Below are 24,326 nucleotides of genomic sequence, written 5' to 3'. Positions count from 1 at the left end.
GTATTGAGAAAACACTATATGTTTTTAAAGATTATGTTCCCTCTAAAGCAGCAATTCCCAGGGGTGCAGTGGACACAAGTCCTCTTTTAGCTACATTGGGATACCGATGTAGTTGAATAGAATAATGGAGCAGGAAGGTTCTAGCTTCCTGCTCCACCATTCAGGCATCAGCTAGTGATGTCGGCTGAAGACCTGTCGCAACGAGCTGGAGAGCAAGAGGGTAAGGAGATGGGAGCAGAGTGTCCTATTTTCTCCATGTTTTCTATATGGAACATCTATACTTCACCTTCTAGGACATCTGTAACTAAAAACTAGAGATAGACCATAAAGAGACCCTAAATACAAATCATATAATGACCAGAAATAGGATTACTCCACATGTGCAAACATGGCACCTTATGCTAAAAAGTCATGGAAAAGATTAGGTACACATTAAAGGGGCATATCCTAAGCCGTTTTTAGATCACTGGAAATACACTAAGAAAAATTGGTTGGCAGGACAGGTCTCTGCTCTGGATACCTGAGGGAGAGGTGAGGGGAAAAGACAGAGGAACCTTTACTTCCAAACATCATTGTATGGCCTAACTGGACAACATCAAAATTTCCAGGCTAGAGAATTAGACTAAGTGTAGGTGTCTATTTTAAGGCATATTGTCAATGTACAAAAAAACCATAGCAACTAATCCATTAACAAATCATCCAAGTGTCAGGAAAAGGAGCTATTAGTCACTAAGATGTATGAGCGCCGGCTCCACGGAACATCTTCAGCTGTAGTTAACATTTACCATTCATACAATAGTGCAGAATGACTCAGGCACTCGGTGTAGCGTCTACAAAAGGTTCTTCATTAAATGATCTACTACAGTAGGTTTGGTATAGTAAGATTAAACATAATGTAGATGAATATGGACAATACAGTAGATAAAAGCCTCTTATCTGATCTGATCAGGTTGTGCATAAAAAACACAGCAAATATCAAGTAGTCTTTAGAGGAGGAGGAGTTAAAATTGAAGAAAATGGCTGAAGGGCACTGAACAGGGCACAGCAGAAGTAGTACACAGTCCTAATGATACCCTGAGAGGTGCCAAGCTCTAATCTACCTACCTGTGGTCCAGGAAGAGGAACTTCCATTCCAAGCTGTGCCTTGATGTGAACTCCTCATTTGGTTCCTCCACAGTGCACATTTCCTAGTGTTGGGACAGAACAAAAGTGACAAATCTCATAATCCGCTTCAATATTACATGCGGGGCTTGAAGTAAAACAATGAATCTTTAAAAGGTAAAGAAATCTCTGCAAGCCATCTTAATTAGAAATCTTTTAATCAGGCGAGTTTCTCCACAGTAACAGACTACTAACACTGTGTAGTCTGATCCTGCATCACTCGCTTCCATCTGTCTCCTAGTTCTTGCTACCATAAATTTGATATGTTTGAGGACAGACAGATGACAATACAGGTGCAAGGTCAATTTGTTTGTGGTCTGTTCACACAGAATTCCATACGAGCTGTAAAAACAAAAACTTATATAGAGAGGGCCTATGCTATTTGGGCTCTGCACTGTCACAGTAGGGCGGCGTCCACTGGAGCAGGTAAGGGGTGTGACTGAGCTCTGACATTGGCTGCCTCTGATTGGAGATCTGATTCACACCCCTGTCTAACTCCGCCCACCTGACATTACAGAGCCTAAATAGCACATCACGCACCAAAACTACCTGTGCTTGTTACTCAGGAATGCTGTGAGCTAGAGAGAAAATTCCAATTGTGCCAGAATCAGTGAAGTGGCACCTATTAGCAGACGCCAAGAACTTAAATTGGTGAAGATTGTGAAAGGTCCTCTTTAAATTAAGACTTTTACATGTAAAGTCAATTGATATCTAATATTGTGAAGGTGGTGCTTTCTGAGACATATAAAATTGTAGCCAAAATCAGAAAATTGCTGAAATAAAAATAAAATCTGATGCTTACTTCTGCAATACCTCAATTGTCTCTTATTTTCTGCAGGAATTATATGCTAACCACTAGAGATGAGGGAACAGTATTTGATCGAATACCTCGCTCCCATAGGAGTGCGTGTAAATGGCCAAACACCAAGGGGTTAAGCACAGTGAATATTTGATGCGCTTAACCCCTTGGTGTTTGGCCGTTTACATGCACTCCTATGGGAGCGAGGTATTCGATCGAATACTACTCGCTCAACACTACTAACCACCCTTTCCTGCTATTGGCTATATTTTTTATTTTTAGAACTCTTGGAAATCCCCCCTAAACGCTCAAAAGTTTCTATACACATAGGAATAAAAGAGCTGAGCATGTGTACTGCTAAAACCTCCTCGCTAGCCCACTCCTCTAAGAAAGTAGAGGAATAACAGAGCCTCGTTCTTTAAAAAAAAATAAAAAAAAATCCTTGCCTTTCATGAGCAAAAGTTTTTTCATTTTTCGGTGAACAGAACTGTGTGGGGGCTTGTTTTTTGTGCGGTTAACTCTACTTGTTACCATTTTGGGGTACCTACAAACCCAGGATTAGAGCCGTCTACAAACCCAGGTGCTAACACTACCAGCACTCACCCTATATTGGAAGTTGACAGACATTCTATTTGCTTCTATTGTAATGTACGGAGGGAGTCAGGAAGTGGTTAATTGCCAACTCTTCCCGTCTAACCATATTTGCCACATCTGCTCTGTACTGGTGGCATATGTACATGACTTTAAGAAACCAATTAATTAAAGACGACCTACCTTAATAAACTGAGGTGTAGCTAGTCGTACGGTAGCTACAAAGCACACTCTCTCTTCATACGTTGGCCTGACCGACCTCTGTAATGCCCCATCAAAGCCATTGTGTGTGGAGTTCGGCACTAAAATAAAGCATAAAGAATTGTAGAGTAGTCGCAGTATAAAACCCCATATTCTCTGTGTAGTGTTGTTGGGGCTCTTTTCAGGGTCTGTTTTTGGAACCACTTTCTCATCTTAGCTGGAATGACCGTGCCCAGTATGGAATATAGCATGACACTCAGCAAAATAAAATGTGATTTTCCCCACAATGGATATTTATCACCTACCCTCAAGACAGGTAAACTAATAATTGGGACCCCCACAACCCTACCCCTATTAACCACAGATCTCTTTGACAAGGGCTTGCCCAGGTAGTAAAACCTCTTAACTTGTAAGGTAAAGAAAAAGATTTGTATAATGTAAGAGAATAATGCTCACAATTGTCTCCTGGCAGACACAAGCTATCCATTATAATTATTTACTACGCTGTTCTCATGACACAACTTACCATTGTTTAAGGATTTGAAGTTTCCAATGCATTTTACATATTCATATGTGGCTGGCTCTTTTGGGTCTACCGTTCCCCGCAACATGTGGCAACAAAATTCAAGTTCATTTTTTGCTGAAAAAAAAAAAAAAATGTAAAGAGTTTGAAGGCTGGTGATATAATATCATTTAAGATTTAATTCTCTGATCAGACATGAAGACAGGTAGGACAAGCATACTATGAGATTCCTGCTACTAAAGTGCGCAGGTCACAACCTTCTGCCATAGCTGATACATCTCACACATAGAAGGAAATATAACGCATATTGGTAGAATTGATTCCAATGGAAAACATCTTATTGTTAACAAGGTTGAAGAGTTATAGTAGCTATAAGACTCAGGGTTGCTTTAACCATAGGGTCAACAGTGCACCTGCACCAGGCCCTATGGTAGTGAGGGACCCCTTAGGACAGTCCTGCATTTAGAGAGCTGTCCTGCTGTTCTGGGCCACAACTTATAAAACCTTTTAACTTGGCCCACCAATATAATAATGTCAAACTCCATCGTGGGCATGTAGCCTTATTGTGAAAGCCTGTCATCTGGTATACTTTCAATGAACATCATTGCTGGTAATGTTTTTTAGGCAGTGATCAACAAACATACTGCATATTAAAAAAATCTGCAAAATAAAACACACAGTCTACGGCGAGTCTCCACACTGCGGAAAAGCTGCTTTTTTTTTGTTGTTGCAGATTTTACAGGACAGGCCATGAAAGTCATATTGGTGGAGGTCAGACTAGTTACTGCATGAACGCAATGTGGCCTCTTTCATGTTTCTCTTGTTCTGTCCATCTACTTAGTCACGGCTGCGCAGGGTACTGCAACGTCTCATCTCATTCACTTGCTTGCTTAGTGCCGGACCCCCAACAATCAGATTTTTGTGACTTTTCTATGAACAGGCGTTCGACGTTCTGATCCCAAAAATGCCCTTGAAATTCATACAATAAAATCATATCTGTGCACAATAAAACAATGACATAACATGAAGACACTTACTTTTCAGGTAATCTGAACCCAAAGAAGCATTTTCCACCATGCGTGTGGACAGGATTTTATATATATCTGAATGTTCCCCCTCGGGGACAAAATTAAATATACTCTGATCAACAAGATCAGACTGAAAGAGAAGACCGAAAGATATAGTTAAAACACAACAGAAAGTCTAATAGTCCACAATATATAGCTCTACCTTAGCATAGGCACACAAAGAAAGAAGATTTTTCATTGTTATTTGCATGAAGTATTTGTTCCTGGTTACTCAGAATTTAAAGCATCCAAAAGGGGCTGAACCACACATTAAACCGTGGGGAGGGGGTAAAGGTGTGGTCAGCAAGTCGTAACCAATCCCCCCACCCATCTGAACTGAGTGGCAGCTGCATCTATGGAATTGCAGAAATACAATACTCTGCATTTTTTAAGCAGGTTCGGGACGGAAACCCTGAGTCGAGTTCAAGTGCTGGTGTGAACCAGCCTTAGAGGAATCCCATTTCTAAGTATTGTCTATTAACTCTTTCCCGCACCTGGACGTGACTGTACATCTAGGTGTAAAGATAGTTAAGGAACCGGGGCATAAAGTTATTCACAGGGGCACAGAGGCTGTGCAAGAGCCTGGCGGTGAATGTCAGCCTAATGTACCAGTCACATAGATTGCAACCATTTAACCCTGTAAATGCTGCTTCACCCATGAATTTGCAGAAGTAGAGAGCTGCTTCTTCAGTCTCACCCAAGCACTGCCATCGTCAGGTGTCAATGCTTCACATGGCAGCTGGAGGCCTCACAATGACTGACTGCCCATTAGACTGGTTTTCATAGATTTTTTGTTTTTTTTTTCCCCCATCCACCACTCCAAAAATAATGTCTAAAATATATAAGTCCCATGCATCTCAAAACAGTGCTACTGAAAACTACCGCTTAGCTTGCACAAAATAAGCAGTGATATGGGAACACCGATGAAAACATTTATTTAAAAAAATAATTAAAAATTAGAAATCAGCTACAAATCTCTCTGTGTGATTTTACCTCCGAGGTAAAATGTTATTTATGGGGTAGGCCACCTTCATACCAATACTGAATACAAATCTTACTATCTGGATAATGAAAAAAATGCCCAATATATCTGTATCAATACCACAAAGCTTTCAAGATCTCTGCTTGCTGTCATTCATTGTCTACTTCAGTGCATAAAAATCAGTCCATGGTCATGTGATGAGCTGTGACTACAACGAGCTGAGCACCTTTAGGTCCATCACATACGACCAGGGGCCGGGTATCACATACGACCAGGGGCCGGGTATCACATACGACCAGGGGCCGGGTATCACATACGACCAGGGGCCGGGTATCACATACGACCAGGGGCCGGGTATCACATATGACCAGGGGAAGGGTATCACATATGACCAGGGGCTGTTTTTTATGGAAATAAGCAGTATGAATGACAGCAAGAAGATTTCAATATTGGTCTTAAAGTGGACAACCCCTTTAAAAAACAAAAAACAGATGCACAATAGCGGTTCTTTCCCTTCCTTCCACAGAAAAACTTAATAAATTAAATAAGTTTTATATATCTTAAACTTGTGCTATTCTAAAATATCTTGTAAGAAAAAAAAAAAGACAACTTGATCATAGTATCTAACAATGGCCATAGTAAAAAAGTTGCAGTATCTGTTATAAACTATAGGTGGCGATAAAGGTCCAAACTTTGCACAGACTCTAATTATTGGTTAATTTTAATATGTTTTATTACGCAAACGCCTGAAGGAAACAAATGAATAGAGAAAGAGAACCAAGACAGTTCAGCTGAGGTGAAATCCTCAGCAATATGAAGAATCTCGTATACTGAGTGTTGCTACAATTATCTTGCAGCGCACCAGGCAGCTCTCCAGACATGTCTGTTTTATGGAGAATACAAGTATATACAGGCCAATCAGTGTGAAGCTACGTAGTTACTAGGTACTCACACAGGAGCGCTGCCACTCCAATCAACTCTACGGGACAGGCGGAGTGCCATAGAAATGAATGGAGCAGCAGCATGCCTGTGTGACTATCATTCCATACTGAGTGGAATACAGGAGATCCTAATCTTCGTGATCCCAGTAGTCATCACCCCCACGGTCTACAGCTTATCGATGAATAATGGAGAAGTTGCCTAGAAGGGAAAGCCCTTCAAAGGGATAATCCAGTATGGGATACCCATGTCCACATACCCTCTTGGTACATTCTGAATCTGTGGAGCTTCTATACTGTTCTGGGGTCTCTTATTTCACCAAGGATTACAGCTGATGACTGACGTCCCAGAAAGGGGTCACTTTTAACAAGCTTACGGTCAAAGGCCTAAAAAGTAGGAATTGTCTAAAGTGGTGAACCCCTCCGCTCAGGTTTAATATGCAGAGTTGAATGTGGCGTAAGATTTTGGGTTTCTATATGAAATCTGCTATCAGTTCTTCCTCTCCTGCCTACACAGTGCGGCTGACAGCACACCTCGTAGGATAACTCATACAAGAAATCTCAATAGCTTGTGCGGGAAGGAAGAGCGTACAGGATTTCTCTCTCATCTCCTGCTGGCATTTTACAGCTTTTCACAAGAAAATACTGAAAAATAGTACATTTTTCCAGAGCTCAGCAACTCCCCAAATCTAAGTTAGAGTAAAACAGGGTAGGATATATATATATCTCCATCTACACACACGCGAATACACACATAGAGATAGATAGATAGATAGATAGATAGATAGATAGATAGAAAGCTAGATAGATGATAGACAGATAGATAGAAAGATAGATAGATGATAGACAGATAGATAGATTAGATAGATAGGCGATAGATAGACAGATAGATAGGAGATAGATAGATAGATAGATAGATAGATAGATAGTAAAACTCTACACCTTAATGTTTATTAGCCGCTAATACTTACAGGTAAGTGTTCAAGTAAAGGTGTAACACTCTCTGATACATAAATGATATTTCCATCAGTCATAACTGCCAGGAAAAATCCATCCAAGGCCTAGAAGAGAGCAGACATGTTGTGTATATACATGTACCGTAGATTGTAAGCTCTTGTGAGCAGGACCCTTACTCCTATTGTGCTAACTGATGATGGAGACATTATGGAGTAATAAATTATTATGCAAAATATGTTGGTGAATAAAAATTTGTCATTATAATAACATATTATCTTGTACTAACATCATCTACAGTAGTTTTAAAGGGCTATTACCACCTTAGACTAGATTTATACAACCAGAATATGCCATAGATGTCTGAGACATGAGATGTCTGCTATAGAAGAAGTAAAAGGAGACAGATGCACACATGCATGGCCACCTCTCCATTCAATCTCTACCTGGATGGTAGAGGGGTCAGGACACCATGTTCTGGAGAGAGGTGTGAGAGATATATTTATCAGAGATTTATGGCATGTATGGTTTACTTGCCATATACTTATAAAATGTATACACCCCATAAAAAGAGATATCTACAGTTCCATGATATGTACCTCATTGTAGACTAAGACTTGTAAGGCGGTCAGAGCTTACCAGACACAATTTACATACACAGAGTAATGTTTCCTGTTACTAAATGTAAAAACCGTCTTGAACGTGAGCAGATTATTCCAGAAATCCTATAGGGGTGCGTCATCATAGTGTCTAGTACACCATGGTAAAGACTGAAGCTTCCACCCACCTCCAACATGAGCTGTGTAAACTCCTCATTGCTAAGGAACGCAGGCTTCCAGTCTTGTCGAATTTCACTGGCGTCTGACTGTGCACTAATTTCTGCAGAGAAGACATTGTAACTTGCCTTAGCATATAATTTATGGTGCACAGAAAGGCATATATCAAATTACTCTGCAGGTGCTGCGCAGGACAAAGGTGGTGGTGTCCGAGCATTCAGGAAGATACATTTACATGGTTTGTGCCATAGCCCAGAGACAATAACATGTTAAGAAAAGGATAGAGATTCCAAACACCAAGGGACAAGTAGAATGGACTCAACAATTTTAGGAGGACGGATCAGAACAATGAAGATAAAGGTGCAGGTGTGAACATTGCGTGACAGGGCCCCAGACACCATCTCAGAGGGTCACTTCAATACCTGAAGTGATGCCATTGTCTTTGTTCCTGCACCTAGCTTTGCTGACAAACAATAGAGATGATCTGGAGGTCTGAGCTGAGCTGTGACTGTAAGGTCAGGGATCCCTAGTACCTTGTTTTCAGCTACTACAGTTTAGGGAAAAGAAAAAACATTGATACCTAGGCCCTATTTTTGGAATCAAAATCAGGACAAATGTAATATTTTGTAATACTATTAAAACGTACCCAACTTCTACAACCATATTGACATAATGTGACAAAGGGTAAAAAGAAAAATCCCTTGCAGCTAAAACTGGACAATCTATTTACACACCTTTGTGTTTCCGCAGAAAATCAATACTCTTTTGCAACACTGTGGATTTATCCATCTTCCGGGCATTTCCAGGCAGCATAGAACCGAGCTCCTTAATAAGGACATTGAATTGGTCTCGTCGCTTCTTCTCAGACTTGTTCCGAGACACTCTATAAGATAAGAGCACTCATTTAGTGTTAGGAGTAGATACAATATTACACTGTTAACATACATTTACACTGCTGCTTGCACTACTGGAGAAAGGAGCTCAAGGTTCATAAACACCTGACACTGGTATAATAAATGTTGGCAAATTTATCAATCCCCATTCTAGCCCATAGGCCTGCAGTGAAAGCTAAGTATTAGCAGACGCAAGTTGAGAAATCAAATCTTAGGCTGCATTCACACGGAGTAACGCCAGCGTGTATCACAGCCGTACACGCCGGCGTTACAGCAGGGCTGCCGTACACTTCACATTCATTTCTATGGGAGCCGGCATGCGAGCGCTCCCCATAGAAATGAATAGGCTGATTCTTTCACTGCGAGCAGTCCCATTGAAGTGAATCGGAAGTGCCGGCGTATACGGCAAGCTCTGCTCATGCCGTGCCGTACACGCCGGCACATCCCATTCACTTCAATGGGACTGCTCGCAGTGAAAGAAGCAGCCCATTCACTTCTATGGGGAGCGCTCGTATGCCGGCTCCCATAGAAATGAATGTGAAGTGTACGGCAGCCCTGCTGTAACGCCGGCGTGTACGGCTGTGATACACGCTGGCGTTACTCCGTGTGAATGCAGCCTTACTGTTATCTGCAGCAGTATTTATCCTGTCACTCAGCTCAATTTCACTCCACCCCTTTCCTCTCCATAGACTTCTAGTGTGAGCTGTAATCGGATACCTCTGTGGCACTTAGTCCGCCTTTTCCCTAGACTCAGTTGAGCTACGATTTCAGACCAAATATCAGTTTACAAGGGGATGAGTAATAAAAAAAAAAACACCATCTCAATAAGAGTGGTAACTAAAAGAGTTTTCCATGATCAAAATATGCAAGGTGTATTCTTAGGCTAGGCCATCAATATTAGGTCATTGGGGGTAGACTATTTGTATACCCACCAATCAGATGTTTTTGCAAGCCCAAACCAGGATTGAAGACTACACAGAGATGGGGTATAGTGAGAAGGTTTCTACCTATTCTGTTTTTTGATCAGTTCCTGATTTTCTGCAAGCTACAAAGCTAAAATTATTCTGTGTCTTGTGTTACTTTCTACAACTTTTGAGAAATGTAGCCTTTACACAAGCCAATACACAGCATCAGGTGTAAGAAATATTAACTGCCTAAATGTACTAAAAGAGTTCAGCAAAAGCCACCATACACATAAGGGAAAAGACAGCTGAACATGCAAATTTTAAAGGTATGCTAAATTTTATCGCTCCCAATACGATGTTCGCCAGGTGAGCAGCCACTGCCCAATGAGAACAGATGCATGCTTAAGCAAACCAAGAGTGCAAGTGTACGGAAGAGTCAGAAGCAATAGCTGTCGGCTAAACAAGGGTTTAGCCAACAGAAACTCAAGGCATATGGCTACCTTAAGGATAAAGTGGGGTTCACATATTCGCCAAAGTCCCCATCACATAAACTAAGGAATCAGTGTAGAGAAAAGCCTGGAATTGAGGACTTTTTTCCCAGTGGACCTGATTATAGTCAATGGGGTCTGACAGTGTCTATGTGTAACCACTCTTTAAGCAATCCGGGTTGGTCATTCGAGTCCCCTAGGAGACCCAAATAAAGAGCACAAAGCTAGTGTGAACCTCGCGTAAAGCCACACAAAGCGAAATGAAGTTAAAAAACGCTGCAGTGTTTCCTGCGTTTTCTTCCTTTAGTAAATTTGCAGGAAAAATGCCAGCGTTTCCACAGCTAAAACTGACACATGGCGGTTTTTCAAAAACACATGTTTTTGAATATGTAGCTTTTTCCCAGCTGATTTTTTCCTCCCTGTGTGGTTGGGATTAGCTAGAATCTCATTCACTTTGCTGGTACTGTAAAAATGCAGCATGTTTTTGGTTTGCGTTTCTGCCGGTCAAAAATGCTGCTTTCCCACAACATGGGCCTTAGCCTAAAGTTTTTTTCTGCATTTTTGTTAACTGATCCTATCCTTAGCATAGGTCATGAATTGAAGATCACAAAAACATGAAATACCGTTTTGCTTTATCCCTGTCATCTTCTTCCACAAGTCCATCAAAATTACTCCCGTCATCCCTATCAAAAGAACAAATACTGTGACCGACCAATTGTATAAAAGATTGGTAACAGCATCATCTACATGTTCTCTCCTACATGTGCTTTCTGCATCAGTAATAGGGTACGGGGATATAGACGTAATTAGAGATGAGCGAACACTGTTCGGATCAGCCGTTCTGAACAGCACGCTCCCATAGAAATGAATGGAACCACCTGGCACATACACTTTGCCAGCGGCCGGTCGCCGTGCCAGGTGCTTCCATTCATTTCTATGGGAGCGTGTTGTTCGGAACGGCTGATCTGAACAGTGTTCGCTCATCTCTAGTAATAATCATAATAATGGCTCTACAATATAAACTCACTGCATTCAATGGCAGCAATTCTATGGCCACAATAAAAAATAAAAGTGACAATGTCCTCCTCTGTTTTTATCTCTTTGTGTCCCATGACATGAGGAGGGGGAAATCCAAAATATGGGAAAAGGGGTTGGTTTTAGGCAGTGTTCAGACATGGTGGATTTTGCGGCAAAATCTACTTGTTATACGATCACATGGTCACAGATTTGGCTGAAGATATCACCCTATACGTAAAAAAGGACTCTCTTTTTGTTTTTTGTTGACTAAAGTCTGGTTCAGATTAAAATCTTAGCCACTTGCAAAGAAAACATTTATTGCTACGGCAAATTTTATTAAAAAAAAAAACACAAAAAACAAAAAAACACACACCTTACAAAACAGAAGACGACCAAAACACTAGACAAACTTACCTGTCTGCAATGGAGCTCATCTTATGGCTTCTTATGGATGAGAACAGAAAACCCCACACTTTAACCTTGTAGGAGACATTTGTAAGCTGGTCTGTGAAAAGATGAGAAATGATCAACAAGGAGTCCTGGCATACAAGTCATCGCAGACAGTACGTCTATTATCAGACTAAAAGAAAACAAGGACATGTTAATAGGACTGAACGATAACCTGATATCTGATATACCGACAACAAAAATTGATCCAGTTACCAAAAAAAAATATAAAACTTAACCTTTAATCCATTACACAAGACAAAAAGATACAACACCGCTAAAAAACATGCCAACATTGCTACACCTTCAAGGCTTTGAGTAAAAAGCGAAAAGTATAAGTAATGTATGTCTGGCTTTTTTAGGGGTGTCTTATGTAAAGGGTTAAAGGTTAAGTTTAATATTTTTTGTAACTGGATCAATTTTTTTGGGGGGGGGGAATATTTTTTGCCATTCAGCCCCAAGTCCGTAGGGATGGGGGATCCACAATACCGTTATAAGACAAGACATAACCATACGACTTCTAAATTTTTTATGGAACGACTTGAAGTATTCATTTGTATCACGAGACTTTCGGTGAGGCCAGAACGTAATACAGGCAGAAAATTTTTTAATATCAAATTTGTAACACGTCCGGCACAAACCCATACATTGAAGAATCTGTCACATGTAGTGAAATCTGTAGAGAATCAAAAACCTCATTCACAGAAATTGTACTGTAATTTGTCAAAATAAAACAGCACTGAAAACTGGACCCCAACTATGAATAAAAATACCCTTTAGAAGTCGAGATTATCTAATGCTCTGTTCACAGTTATGACATATTGATGGGTAGAATAGTGATGCAAGCAGCGCCATTTTTCTTATCAAATTGACAGACATTGCAATGGAACCCCAAGGATCCCACTATAAGTCAATTGGTTAAAGGGGTTGTCCACTTTCAGACCAATACTGAGAGACAAATGTTATGGTTTCTATAATAAAGAGTTGTACAATTTTGCAATATACTTTCTGTATCAACTCCTCAGGGTTTTCTAGATTTCAGTTTGCTGTCATTCATTCTGTTACTTCTAGAGGATAAAAGTCTGATCATGGTCATGTGATTTACGGTGACAAGGCCTAAATTGCCATTAATTGATTTAGGTCATAATTATCCAGCCTTGTTATATGCATTGAGATCCCTGGAAATAATACAGGTAGAGCCTTAGGGCAGAGGGAAGGATCTGAGGACACCTCCATACAGCAGAGGGACTCGGAAGATATGTGCGCTTGAATCATGTAGACCCAAACAAAGATTTTTATGATCTTGGGGAACACTGTTCATTTTACTAAAACCCATGGAGAAGGAACACAACAACACTTGGCATTTCTCTCCTTTCTTATTCCTTTACCCCCATAACTTTTAGCTTTTTGGTGATCACGTTAGTGGTTACCTTGCAATGTGCAGTCAGAGTGAACGATCTCCTCTGCAGAGTGGGTGGGTAACAAGAGAGTGTTAAATCTTCAGACGCACACCAGCATCTCAAGATGCAAGATCTGTAAGAAACAAGGAAAGATGTGAACAAAGATTATGGCTCCACTTACAACACATGCACATCACTGGATGACTGAAGGTAAATATATAGGTTCCGATATCAGAGAACGCCACATAAATTTCCTACTAGAATCACCCCCATTATGTTCAGAAATCCATCACCTTATACAGGAGGCTACTAAAGGCATCATAAACGGAAAACTTGTAGGTAGTTAAGAACTGACAGATGATTCATCACCATACATGGTAGGAATTTACAATGGCATCCATGCCAGCATTACAATATCTCAAGGCACGCGGGGCACGCCAGAGGATCTAAGCCTGTCACGAGCGACGGTGACTCAAAGAGCTGCACAGCATTTATAGAGACTCGAGTCAATAGGTTTTCCCAGTTTTTTGTGGTAAAATTAGGGGCCTCGGCTTATATTCAGGTCGGCTTATAATCGAGTATATACAGTAAATAATGAAAAATAGTTATTTTATGTTAAAACTGGAGTCGTTAATTCTTTCCAACTCAATCCAAAATTGGTTCCAACTCCATGACCGTAAATATGAAATAAACTATACATATAAAATGGTATAACATGATTAAATAGAATTGATCCACATGCCTGAGCATGGCTGTCATTTACAAGGGGTTGGGGGTCAGGGCAGGAGATGTAGAAGAATAGAGGGTTCGGAGGTTTGGCCTCTCCACAGCCCTTTATAGCTAGGTATAGTTCATGATAATCCACCCAAAAGTATGCCTAGTCCGATCCAGATTTTCCATACAGGGAGGTGAACTAGCAACTAGCTTTCTGTATATTTCTATATATTTACAGCCCCCCAATGCAAAACTGCCTCCTAAAGAAACAAGAATTGAGAATTGGTCCAATTCTCACTGTTCCAAGTCTATTCTTATATCATACAGAAGAACTAAGATACTAGGCCATGTTTTGTGTGCATTTGATGATAAGAACAGTATTAAAGCTTGTATTGTCATTGCAGTCAAAAATATGGAAAGAGCAGAAAACCCAAGTGTGAAAAGAGACCTAACCTGGACTTCACTATAAAAGGGCTGACCGCTATTTTGCCCTACTCGCCCATATACATGAACACAAGGGAAAAGGCGGCCTTTGTTATACACTAGACATGAGCGAATAGTATTCGAAACTACAGTTTCAAATACCTTGCTCCATAGGAATGAATGGAAGAGGCTGGCGATTAACCCCTTGCTGTTCAGCCGCTTCCATTCATTCCTATGGGAGCGAGGTATTCGAAACTATATTTTGAATACTATTCGAATTGACTCTTTTATACACCTCTATCATCCTGCACCAGTATTATCTCCCAGAGAGCAAAAAGGATTTCCCCTGACACCTGCCAACTGGGAAGAGGACACAACACCCCTTGCACATTCTGTAGGTCCTTCTATATAATGGGTCAGATTGGGTTCACATCAGTGTTGTTGTCTCTGCACGGAATCAATTTCTGTGATCTGTTTAGAAGGGCTCGTATAATAATCCCATTGACCTCAATAGCTTTTCACAGCCATCCATAGGGTTGTATTTGGAGAATTCTCCCCATGTATCTGTTCCTTTGGACGGAGACAAAACTAGAACTTGCAACGCTTTAACTTCGGTCAAAAAAATAAGGATACGGACTGACAGCAACAAATCCATTTAAAAAACAAAACAAAACATTGAGGTATATCAAAGGTGGACACAATCTGTGTCCGTTTTGCAATTCTTTTTCCCCTCTTCATTCTTCTCTGCGCATGCTCAGCATGAAGGGGGAGTGGGGCGCGGATCTGTCCCAGACTGACAAACAATTTTTTTTTTATTTTATTTTAAATTTTTTAAGATACCCTTTGACTATTCCGTCAGAAGAGACAGCGCACTGTGCAACCATTTGTGATAAATCTGTTTTATAGGGATTCAGAACGGGCAGATGCAAAGCATAGAGCATAGATGAATCAATGTATCAACGTTTTGGTGCAACAGAACACAATGGCAGTATGTGGCAAAAAACAAAAATATTTGTATCGTGTGGAAATTCCATATTTCACATTAGAAAATTGACACCAGACCATGAAGAGATTAGTCATTGACACTGTGTGTGTACTGTAATATGTCAGCATTTATTGCAGCTTCTAGTACAGTATGCACACGTAAGGATTGGGGGGGGGGGGGGGGATGGGGGGACTCAGCAACTTTACTCACAATAGGTGAAAATATGAGGTTGACGAATTCCTTAAATTCCTCTTAAAGCAGCTTCCTGCTCTATGGCTGGGATAGAAGAATGAATGAGGGCTGTTGACCTCTTTGATCACTGTAATCCATGACTGCAGCATGATCAAAGGGGACGCCCCCCTCTTTAATTTAGTCACTGACAGAGATCTCAGAAGGATCCTCTGTACATTAAGCCTTAGTGCAATGTAAAAACACACCGACAAATTCACTGGACAGCATATACAATGTGTACACAGCTCCCTCTTTGGATCTCGCACTAAACAAGTTTATGCACAATGTTACATTCTGATAGAAAGCAAGGCTTACTGAATATAGAAAGTTCCAAAATGTAATACAACCACTTACTATAACTTTGCCCAGGAATATATCCAAGACATGTATCGGTCCAGAGATTCATTTCAGTAACCGTACAGAGCAGGACATTTCGGTGTATTCAGACCTTCCTCAGCGTACTGAAGTGTACCGCGCTACAGACACAGGCGCAGCTCTCTAATCCTAACTGTGCTACAGATATGCTGAGGAAGGTCTGAATAGACCGAAACGTCCAGCACTGTATGGAATAGACTTTTTTTCCCTACTGAACTGCCTGGATATTTCTCATTTGATGTCACAATAATAGTTATATTAATCTGCAAGAAGAGTGTACTGGATTTTATGCTACATTATTATTATTAGCCCTCTATGTTGGACCTTTCATTTTTCTTTTCTCTAGTACCTCAGTTCACACGGTGACTATGAGAGCATTCCATAGAGATGGAGGTATTGGGTGCGCTCATCTTTCTGAAGCACACATATATTAAACAGGACCTCATATTATGGAAAGAAAGGTCGTCTAGTGGTGGCTGCACCTCCAGGTAATGCTCACGATAGGTAACAGCATATACATGTAGAACAATCATCATGCATATGATATATACGGAAAAAAAACACAACTTAACAGAAAAAAGAAACCTATTAAGACACAAATAAATAATTCTGCACATCAAGAACTCTGCTCATCTAATCCCTGTCATAAGACATTAGTCAATAGTGAAGACATCCAATGTGAGCTCACTGTAGTGAAATGCTTTATTGAGCCCTTTAGGACTCTTGGTACCCAACGTGCAGATCCAGTGTACCTCTCTGTCTCAATTTGTGCCTCATCGGTACCTGAAATCTCTTCCTACACCTGCCATTACATTGTCTTTGAAGGATGTAAATCCGCTGGTAAAACCTGCATCAATAATGCACATGTGCAGCATGCAGATGGGCTGTTGATACACAGAGGGGGTGCAGAGGCAGCAGCTGTTATCAGTTCTGGACCCTAGACTGTACCCCTATTCTAAATGGCACATGTTAGGTAGGGACCCCATTACAGATTTTCCATTGGGGACCAGGAGTTTCAAGTCACGCCTTTGAGATTCCCATCCATTATGCTACAGCCTTAAAGGGGTTGTCCGAGACCCAGACACAATGGACACTGAAGACCTAACTACAGGATCCATTGAATTTAATGCATTCATTCACAAATCTGTATTGCTTCAGAGCGCACACATACCAAGAAGCACTGAAAAAAGGAAAATATTACATGCAGGGACTCCTATTTTTCCACAGTTGGAATCGTGCTCAGACTCCTTCATAAATGTCTAATACCGGGAACAGCCAGAAGCAGCGCATTCATTAAACATCTAGCCATTGAATCCCTATGAAAGTAGATATGTAATATTCTGTTTATCTAAACATACAATAATAATTGTATAATATAGAAAAATAATGTATTTTAGTTTGAAGCCTGCGCCAAAGTCAGTGACTTTTTTCCTGACTCCAACCAAAACTGGTTCCAACTTAGGCCTAGTTCACACGGGGCAAGGGGGGTGGATTTTGGTACTGATTCTGACGCAGAAAGCCGCGTCAGAATAGGGCCAAAATGCGCCTGCTACGACTGTTGCGGCTTCCAACAGTCGCGGCTTCCCACTCCGAAGTAGGCCCAAATGAATGTGCCTAGTCCGGAGCATGCTGCTGTGAGGCAGACACCGCAGCTGAATCAGCAGCGGAATCCGCCTGAAGAAAGGGCAGCTCGCTTCTTTTTCCCATGAGTGACAACATGCCACTCACGGAAAAAAGTAAGCTAGCCGTGTACATAGACTGCTATTGTGAGGGAGCGGATTATGGCGTGGATTCAACACCAAAACACGCCCCCTCTTGCCCCGTGTGAACGGGGCCTTAGACTTCACTATCCCGTTTTCAAGGACTACTTTTTTACTCTTCTCATTTCAGCTATTGAAATCTATTGGGTTGTGAAAAAAGGACTGTATGTGGAAGTTGTTGTGTGCTGTCCATGTTTTTCACAGACTTATGGTAAGTAATGCATGTAGAAAAAACCAAAAAAACTGGAGACATGCAGAACGCACACGGATTTAAAACAGAAATACACTAGGAAGTACAATGTGTATTGTTCATGTGAGAGCAGGCTAAAGTGGGCGCTAAACATTACTGCAACTTGCTTACGACATGTCTAATAGCCATAAAACACACCACAACAAGTCGCAGATAAATCACACAACCCATGACATAGCACATCAGTCTGCTCAGATCTATATTCATGAATACATAGGGAAAGGCAGCAGAAATGGAGATTAAGGAAGCTAAAAAGTGCTGAGCTCACAGATCCAGGGCGCACGCATATCTGGCGGCATATCTGGCGACCTGTGAAGAAAGCCTCCTCTCATAGATACTGTGGGAAAAGGGTTGTAACACTGCGCTGTGTAAACAGACCTGAAGGGATTTATCTGGCACATGCTGTAAAAGAGCAAGTCAATGAACTGGCGTATTCTCTATTGTCCTAGTAACCTGCTGGCCCAGTTACCTACTTTCTCTCCACACTTCTCATAGCTTCAGGTTTGTAGTCATGCACCGAAACAAAGGAAAAGTAACCTAGAGGATACAGATTTGCTCTTTATATAGGGTGGCTTGGTGTCCTTCAGTTCCTAAAATAGGTTTTGCAACCCTTTTGTGTACATAGGGCTTTATATATTTTATTTAGTGAAATAACTATGCTTTTCACAAAGTGCCACAAAAATATTTTCTTTCTGACCATACAAATAGGTTTAGGTCTAGGCAATTGTTGGCGTCTTTTATGTAGTTTTTATGTGTATACTTCATTGTTCCTACACAAAAATTCATATTAGACCTTTAGTCTGAAACGCCATGTTGCGGAAAAGCTGCTTATGTTGCAGCATTTCCGCAACGTAAGGCCTGACGCTAGGTTCACCTTAGCGTTATGGTCTCTGAACCAAAAGACAGTGAGCCTGTTCGCTTAGTAAGCAATATCTTGTGGACAGCCGCAGACCCTCATTGGGTTTCTGCTGTTTTTAAACTGAAAACACCTTGCAGGACTTCTCACCAATAATTTTAGGCAGAGTCTCCTACAAAGACTCCAACGTAGACGTGAAACCTAGCCTTAAGGTGTGTGTGTGTGTGTGTGTGTGTGTGTATGTGTGTATATATATATATATATATATATATATATATATATATATATATATATATATATATATATTTTCCCTCCGATTCATCTCTTTCCTTGCAATGGAGGCGATATACAAACATAAAGGCAACCAGTATGGATCCAGATACTGCCCTGCTGCAGCTGTCACCTCAATAACCTTGTCTTAGAAAGGACTTTTTCCCCTACATACTGCATACTGTATATTGATACACAAACACCATGGCATTCCTGTGGAAAAGGTAGAAATTCTCAGAGGATAGCGATAGTGGTTATCTTGCAAAGTTAACAAGTGCTAAAGAATAGCAAATATCACGGGCAGTAGGAGCGGTAATAGAAAACGTTGCTGTCATCTGAACCGTGCAGGTCAATGGGTTCATGTAGTTCAAGTACAAGGCCAAAGATCACATACAATATTAAAGAGAAAGTAACTTGCATCCGAGACACACCAGGTGGACACGTAAGACTGCTCCTGATAGAGGGGGCCAACACACCAGCCCCCAGCAACATTTTACAGAAAATTGCCTTCATTGTAGTGCCCGCACATCCACAAGTAACAGACTGATAGGCATTATGGATCAGCCAGAAAGTCTAATACTATGCACATCAAAAAATAACTGAAGCCTTATAAGTCTATTGGAATTTCACAAGAGAAAAATGATTGAGCAGTGAAAACCGGGCAGAAAAATCCTCCGATGACACAAGTTATCTTAAAGGGATAATATAACATAACTACATGTGTACACTAGAGATGAGCGAGTACTGTTCGGATCAGCCGATCCAAACAGCACGCTCGCATAGAAATGAATGGACGTAGCCGGCTGCCGTCAGAGCGGAAGTACCAGGTGCATCCATTCATTTCTATGGAGCGTGCTGTTCGGATCGGCTGATCCAAACAGTACTCGCTCATCTCTAGTGTACACAATTTAAAGGTAAACTGTTTTACAAACACAAAGGGAAAGGACCTGTCACCACCTCCAGGTTTTTAGCATCTATTAATAGGTGCTGCTCCACTGATTCCAGCACTGTTATGATTTTTGCCAGCCCCACCAATCCCAAACAGTCAGTGCAATTAACTTTGGTGCCTCATGGTGGGAGGGAGGGGGATTCAGAGATCCAATCAGAGGCGGCCAGTGTCAGAGTTCTGGATCAAATCCACTTGCCTGCTCCTGCCTGACAGGACAGCGCCTAAATAGTGTATCAGGTACCAAAATTAACAGCATTTATTGCTCAGGAATGGTGGGGGAAAAAATTCCAACTGCACTAGAATCAGTGGAGCGGCACCTATTAAAGAATGAAAGAGTAGGACTTAGTAGAGATGGTCATGTCCTAGAATTCTTCTCTGTGCCGCCGTACCAGTGGTATTCCAGGTTTTCTCCGTATGCAAGTGAGTCTCCAAACAGCACAGAGGGCATCCCCTGTGCTGCCTGAAGACTCTCCAGTGACGCCCTTCTACAGCCGCGCACATCCTCCTGTGTCTTCTTCTGCGTAAGTGATACCGCTACAGAGCTACTCAGCATGCTCAGTACTCCATAGAACTATACAGCTCATGTAGCGGCCACAGAAAAATGGCCGACAAGACATGCGCCAACTGCGCCATTTTTCTGTGGTCACTACACTAGTGAAGGCAGCCTCACTGGAAGAAGATGCAGGAGGACGCGCGTGGCTGTAGAAGAAGGGCGTCACTGGAGAGTCTTCAGGCAGCGCAGAAGACGCCCTGTGTGCTGTTTGAGCGCAGGGGGACCAACCCCTAGGCTGTCCGGAGACTCATTTGCATACAGAGAAAACCAGGAACATCACCAAACGGCGGAGGCAAAGAAATGTAAAGGTAGGGGAAGAATAGCCTTTCTTAATGTGATAGTACTGTGAAAAAGGATTCTGATGATAAAATCCCTATAAATGGGGTATCCAACCAGAAGTAACTTAGATTAGTGGGGTTTAACATGTGATCCCCAGTTGTCCCCAGCCTCAGGATTGCAGTTAGGAGGAGTGTGACTGGAATGGAGGCTGAGCATGCACTAACGGAAATACATCAATAAAACAAACTGCAGTGCAATGGTGGAGAACAGGATTCTACAAAACTCAGTGCATTCACACTGAGTAAATGCGCGTGTATTTTTTAAAATACACGTGTGAAAATACACGCGTAAAAATAAGACTCTCATTGACTTCAATGACATTTTACAGGCGTATTTTTACAGGTGTATTTTTACATGTGTAAAAAATTTCATTGATAGCAACATTTACAAGTGTAATTTTACTCTACAAAATAAGCTAGCGTTTACTCATAAGATAGAAAAAAAAATGATATGGAATCTGGGGAGAAGCCTGCAATGTGCACAGGCGTACCGTATTATACTGTTCCTTGCTGCAGAAATGTGTTACTTGAAAACCTGTTCAATTGAGCTGAATGAGCAATTTTTTTGTGTCAATTTTGCACAGCCCAACTCCAACCCCTGAGTAAACCCCCCACTACATTGTAAATAGCTGCCAGCCACTGTGAGAAGCATCTAGTCACTGATCATGGTTAGGGAGAAGGATTTTAATTTGAAGATGGGTTGATCATTCTTTTTCCCAACTTTACCCAAAAGCCTAAGTGACCAAAGTATAGGAGACCCAGGCACCCTGGATACAAGTCAGGATACAGCTTAAAAGATTTCTGACAGAGAAAGAGAAACCTATTAGCAGCTGTGTATGGAGGTTATGAGGAGAACCAGCCCCTCGCCTCTTTGGTCAGTGTGTGAAGAGAGAACAGACCCTTCCCCGCCACTCACTGCAATCCCATCTCAATTGGTTACTAAGGACAGAAGTCCCCTAAGAACAAGAAGTGAACAACTAAATAGCTAGAAAAGAGAGACCTAGTCGCAGGAATTTTAGAGAGGTTTTTCATGCAGAAAACAGCAAGATGTTAAAGTGCATTACATCCAGAATCACTTTTCAGTTGTCTGAAAAGTTAGTGACCATTTAATAAAAATGGTCACCAGCACCACCATTTTATAGTCAATTGGAGGTGGTGACAGAGAAGTATGGGTATGGATGAGTATTTTTATATTTCACCTTGCCATGGATCCTGCCAGAGATCTGCATTTCCTGGACAACCTATAATAATACAGATGTGACTTGTGCTGATTAGCGACTTAATGAAGAATGACATACAGAACGCCAGGCTTAATAAATTCCCCACACTGCCCCCTAATGTTCTTTGTGTGTATCCTCACTATATGGATTCTATGAAGCCATGTAATGTGATCAGCGAGGACTTCAGTCTGTGCACAACATGCAGTACAAGCTTATTTTAGCTATGGAGAAAAGCGAAGCAAAATAGATAATAGCATTTAGACAGATTCATAGGAAAATTCTGGAAACACACAATCTGTAGCCAAATAGAGCCACTGGAGACCCTGCACATAATGACTTAATGTTCTAAGCATGGTTATGGGTTTACATCCCTCTCCCAGGCAATGCTCCTATTGAAAGAAAAAAAAGAATGGAAGCAATTTGTTTCTGGAGTGTGCCGTCTCACGAAGCAGGTGGGTAAAGCACTCTCCTAGCAACTACAGCTAAAATTATCCTGCAAAGCTGGGATGCAAACAGAAGGATAAAACAAAAACAAACCGGCTCCCGCACGCCAAAGATCGGACGGATTACACGCACGCCAACATAGAAAAACTCTCGGATATCAACAATTTTCTCGACTTAGGTGTAACTGCACAATAATAGTAATAGTCTTAAAATAATAGGAAAACGTTAGCCATTCTAATAACTATAGGGCGGCGTACAGCGGGAAGCCCATCAGGGTCATACTACTGGCACATTACTATATGATGCTGAGTTCACACTAGCGTCAGGGTGTCTGTTATTGTGGTCCATCAGAGGATCAGAACAAAAGGACAAATGGACAGCAAAAATAGCGGTCATGAATGGAGTCTGACGGACTAGTGTACCGGTTTCCACTCGTCGGGGCCACTTAAAAAGCGGTTACCCACGGAAACTGTAGACTATAATAGGTAGTGTGAGAGATTGAAGGGTGTAGTCTGGGAAGGTAAGTATATTCCAGCCAGGCAGCTAAAGGGTGTTTGGTAAAAGCCCACACCAGGGAGGTCGGCTGGGTAATCAGACCCTAATAACAGTCTGTGTGTGAGGACTAGCAGGGTGGCACCACACTGACAGAGCTGACCTGTCCAGACCAAACCTCCAAAGCAGGTACTGTGCCACCCGTTGTTGTTGCCAAGGTGGGAGACTGGTAGCCAGTCTCCTGTATAGTTAGGGAAAAGTTTCCTTACGTTTAAGTTAGTTCTCAGCCGAGAAGGGTTTTGTTTTGTTTATTCTGTGCTTTTGCAAAGGCAGTGTATGCGCTACAAGTGAATAAAGCCTAAACTTATGTGCAATCCAGTGTCTGCGTCCCTGTTTCCTGAGCGATTTCCCACAGTAGATAGACTATAACAGGGTCCGCGGGGTTTCCACGCAAAATTAGCAGAGAGAAAAGTCCTACTTGGCGATGGATTCCTCAGTCGCACAACACTAATGTGACAGTAGCCTTATAGTGTTTGTTCTTTTCAACTAAACAGCCAGACAAAAAAGTTGGACTTGGAGGACTTTTTTGTCCAGTGATTTTTGACTGAATCTGTTAGACGCAGCCTTAAACTATACTGACGGGAAAAGAGAAAAAATAAAAGGTTATGTCCACAAGGGTTGAACGCAAAGCAGATTAAAAAACAGGGACTTGCCAGATGCTAATTCGCTATACTGTAACGGCAAAGTGGATGGGGGGGGGGGGTTAAGAAGCCTGACCATTGGTCACAGAGCTGCCAGAGTCTACCAGGTCCCAGCACAGCTCTGACTACGACAGTCCCAATGTCAGGGCGGTTATCCCTGAAGTCAGGGCGGCTATTGAGAATCCTTTTCGCTTTCAGCTACATTAGGAATGTGTAATGGATCCCTCATACAGACACAAGTATTAGTAGACACTACTACAGACTATGAGGGTTCTAGCAAGGCGTCATTTTCTGAAAAGTTGTAGAAATAAGTAACATTTTATTGTAGTTTTCCTTTTTCACAACACAAGGTTAACAGCACATCAGCCATATCCAAAAAACCACAGCTTTCAAAAGAGATGGCAGCCAATGGCGGACAAAAGGGTGAAGTATACTGTAGGGTTTCTGTATAAGATTAGTTTGATCTTCACTATTCTTCACACATCAAATGATAAGTACTTCTAAAAACAGCAAATATAATATGTATAGAAATGTAATATAATAAAGCCCAGCTTGTCACGAAAAATTCTCTTTCACCTGGTGAGAAAGTGGGCCCGCCGGCATGCAGGATCATGAAGCCCGGG

General features: G+C 41.5%; 1 protein-coding gene across 1 annotated transcript in view; it reads right to left on the bottom strand.

Annotated features, from left to right (window-relative positions):
* The window catches only part of CLOCK (clock circadian regulator), a 45,391-nt gene that overhangs the window by 5,776 nt on the left and 15,289 nt on the right, over window positions 1-24,326 (bottom strand). The window contains exons 2-11 of the mRNA XM_075259497.1: window positions 13,173-13,275; window positions 11,710-11,800; window positions 10,902-10,961; window positions 8,727-8,875; window positions 8,004-8,095; window positions 7,234-7,323; window positions 4,313-4,433; window positions 3,279-3,392; window positions 2,735-2,853; window positions 1,105-1,187 (exon numbers count right to left, since the gene is read on the bottom strand). Of these exons, the coding sequence (XP_075115598.1) occupies window positions 1,105-1,187; window positions 2,735-2,853; window positions 3,279-3,392; window positions 4,313-4,433; window positions 7,234-7,323; window positions 8,004-8,095; window positions 8,727-8,875; window positions 10,902-10,961; window positions 11,710-11,729 (848 nt within the window). The 5' untranslated portion in view covers window positions 11,730-11,800; window positions 13,173-13,275. The remainder of the gene's footprint in view (window positions 1-1,104; window positions 1,188-2,734; window positions 2,854-3,278; window positions 3,393-4,312; window positions 4,434-7,233; window positions 7,324-8,003; window positions 8,096-8,726; window positions 8,876-10,901; window positions 10,962-11,709; window positions 11,801-13,172; window positions 13,276-24,326) is intronic.

The sequence above is a fragment of the Leptodactylus fuscus genome, chromosome 1 (assembly GCF_031893055.1).
Source record: "Leptodactylus fuscus isolate aLepFus1 chromosome 1, aLepFus1.hap2, whole genome shotgun sequence".
In the NCBI taxonomy this organism is placed as follows: domain Eukaryota; kingdom Metazoa; phylum Chordata; class Amphibia; order Anura; family Leptodactylidae; genus Leptodactylus; species Leptodactylus fuscus.
Note: the sequence above shows the minus strand (reverse complement) of the source record. Positions and strands in the feature narration are given on the sequence as shown.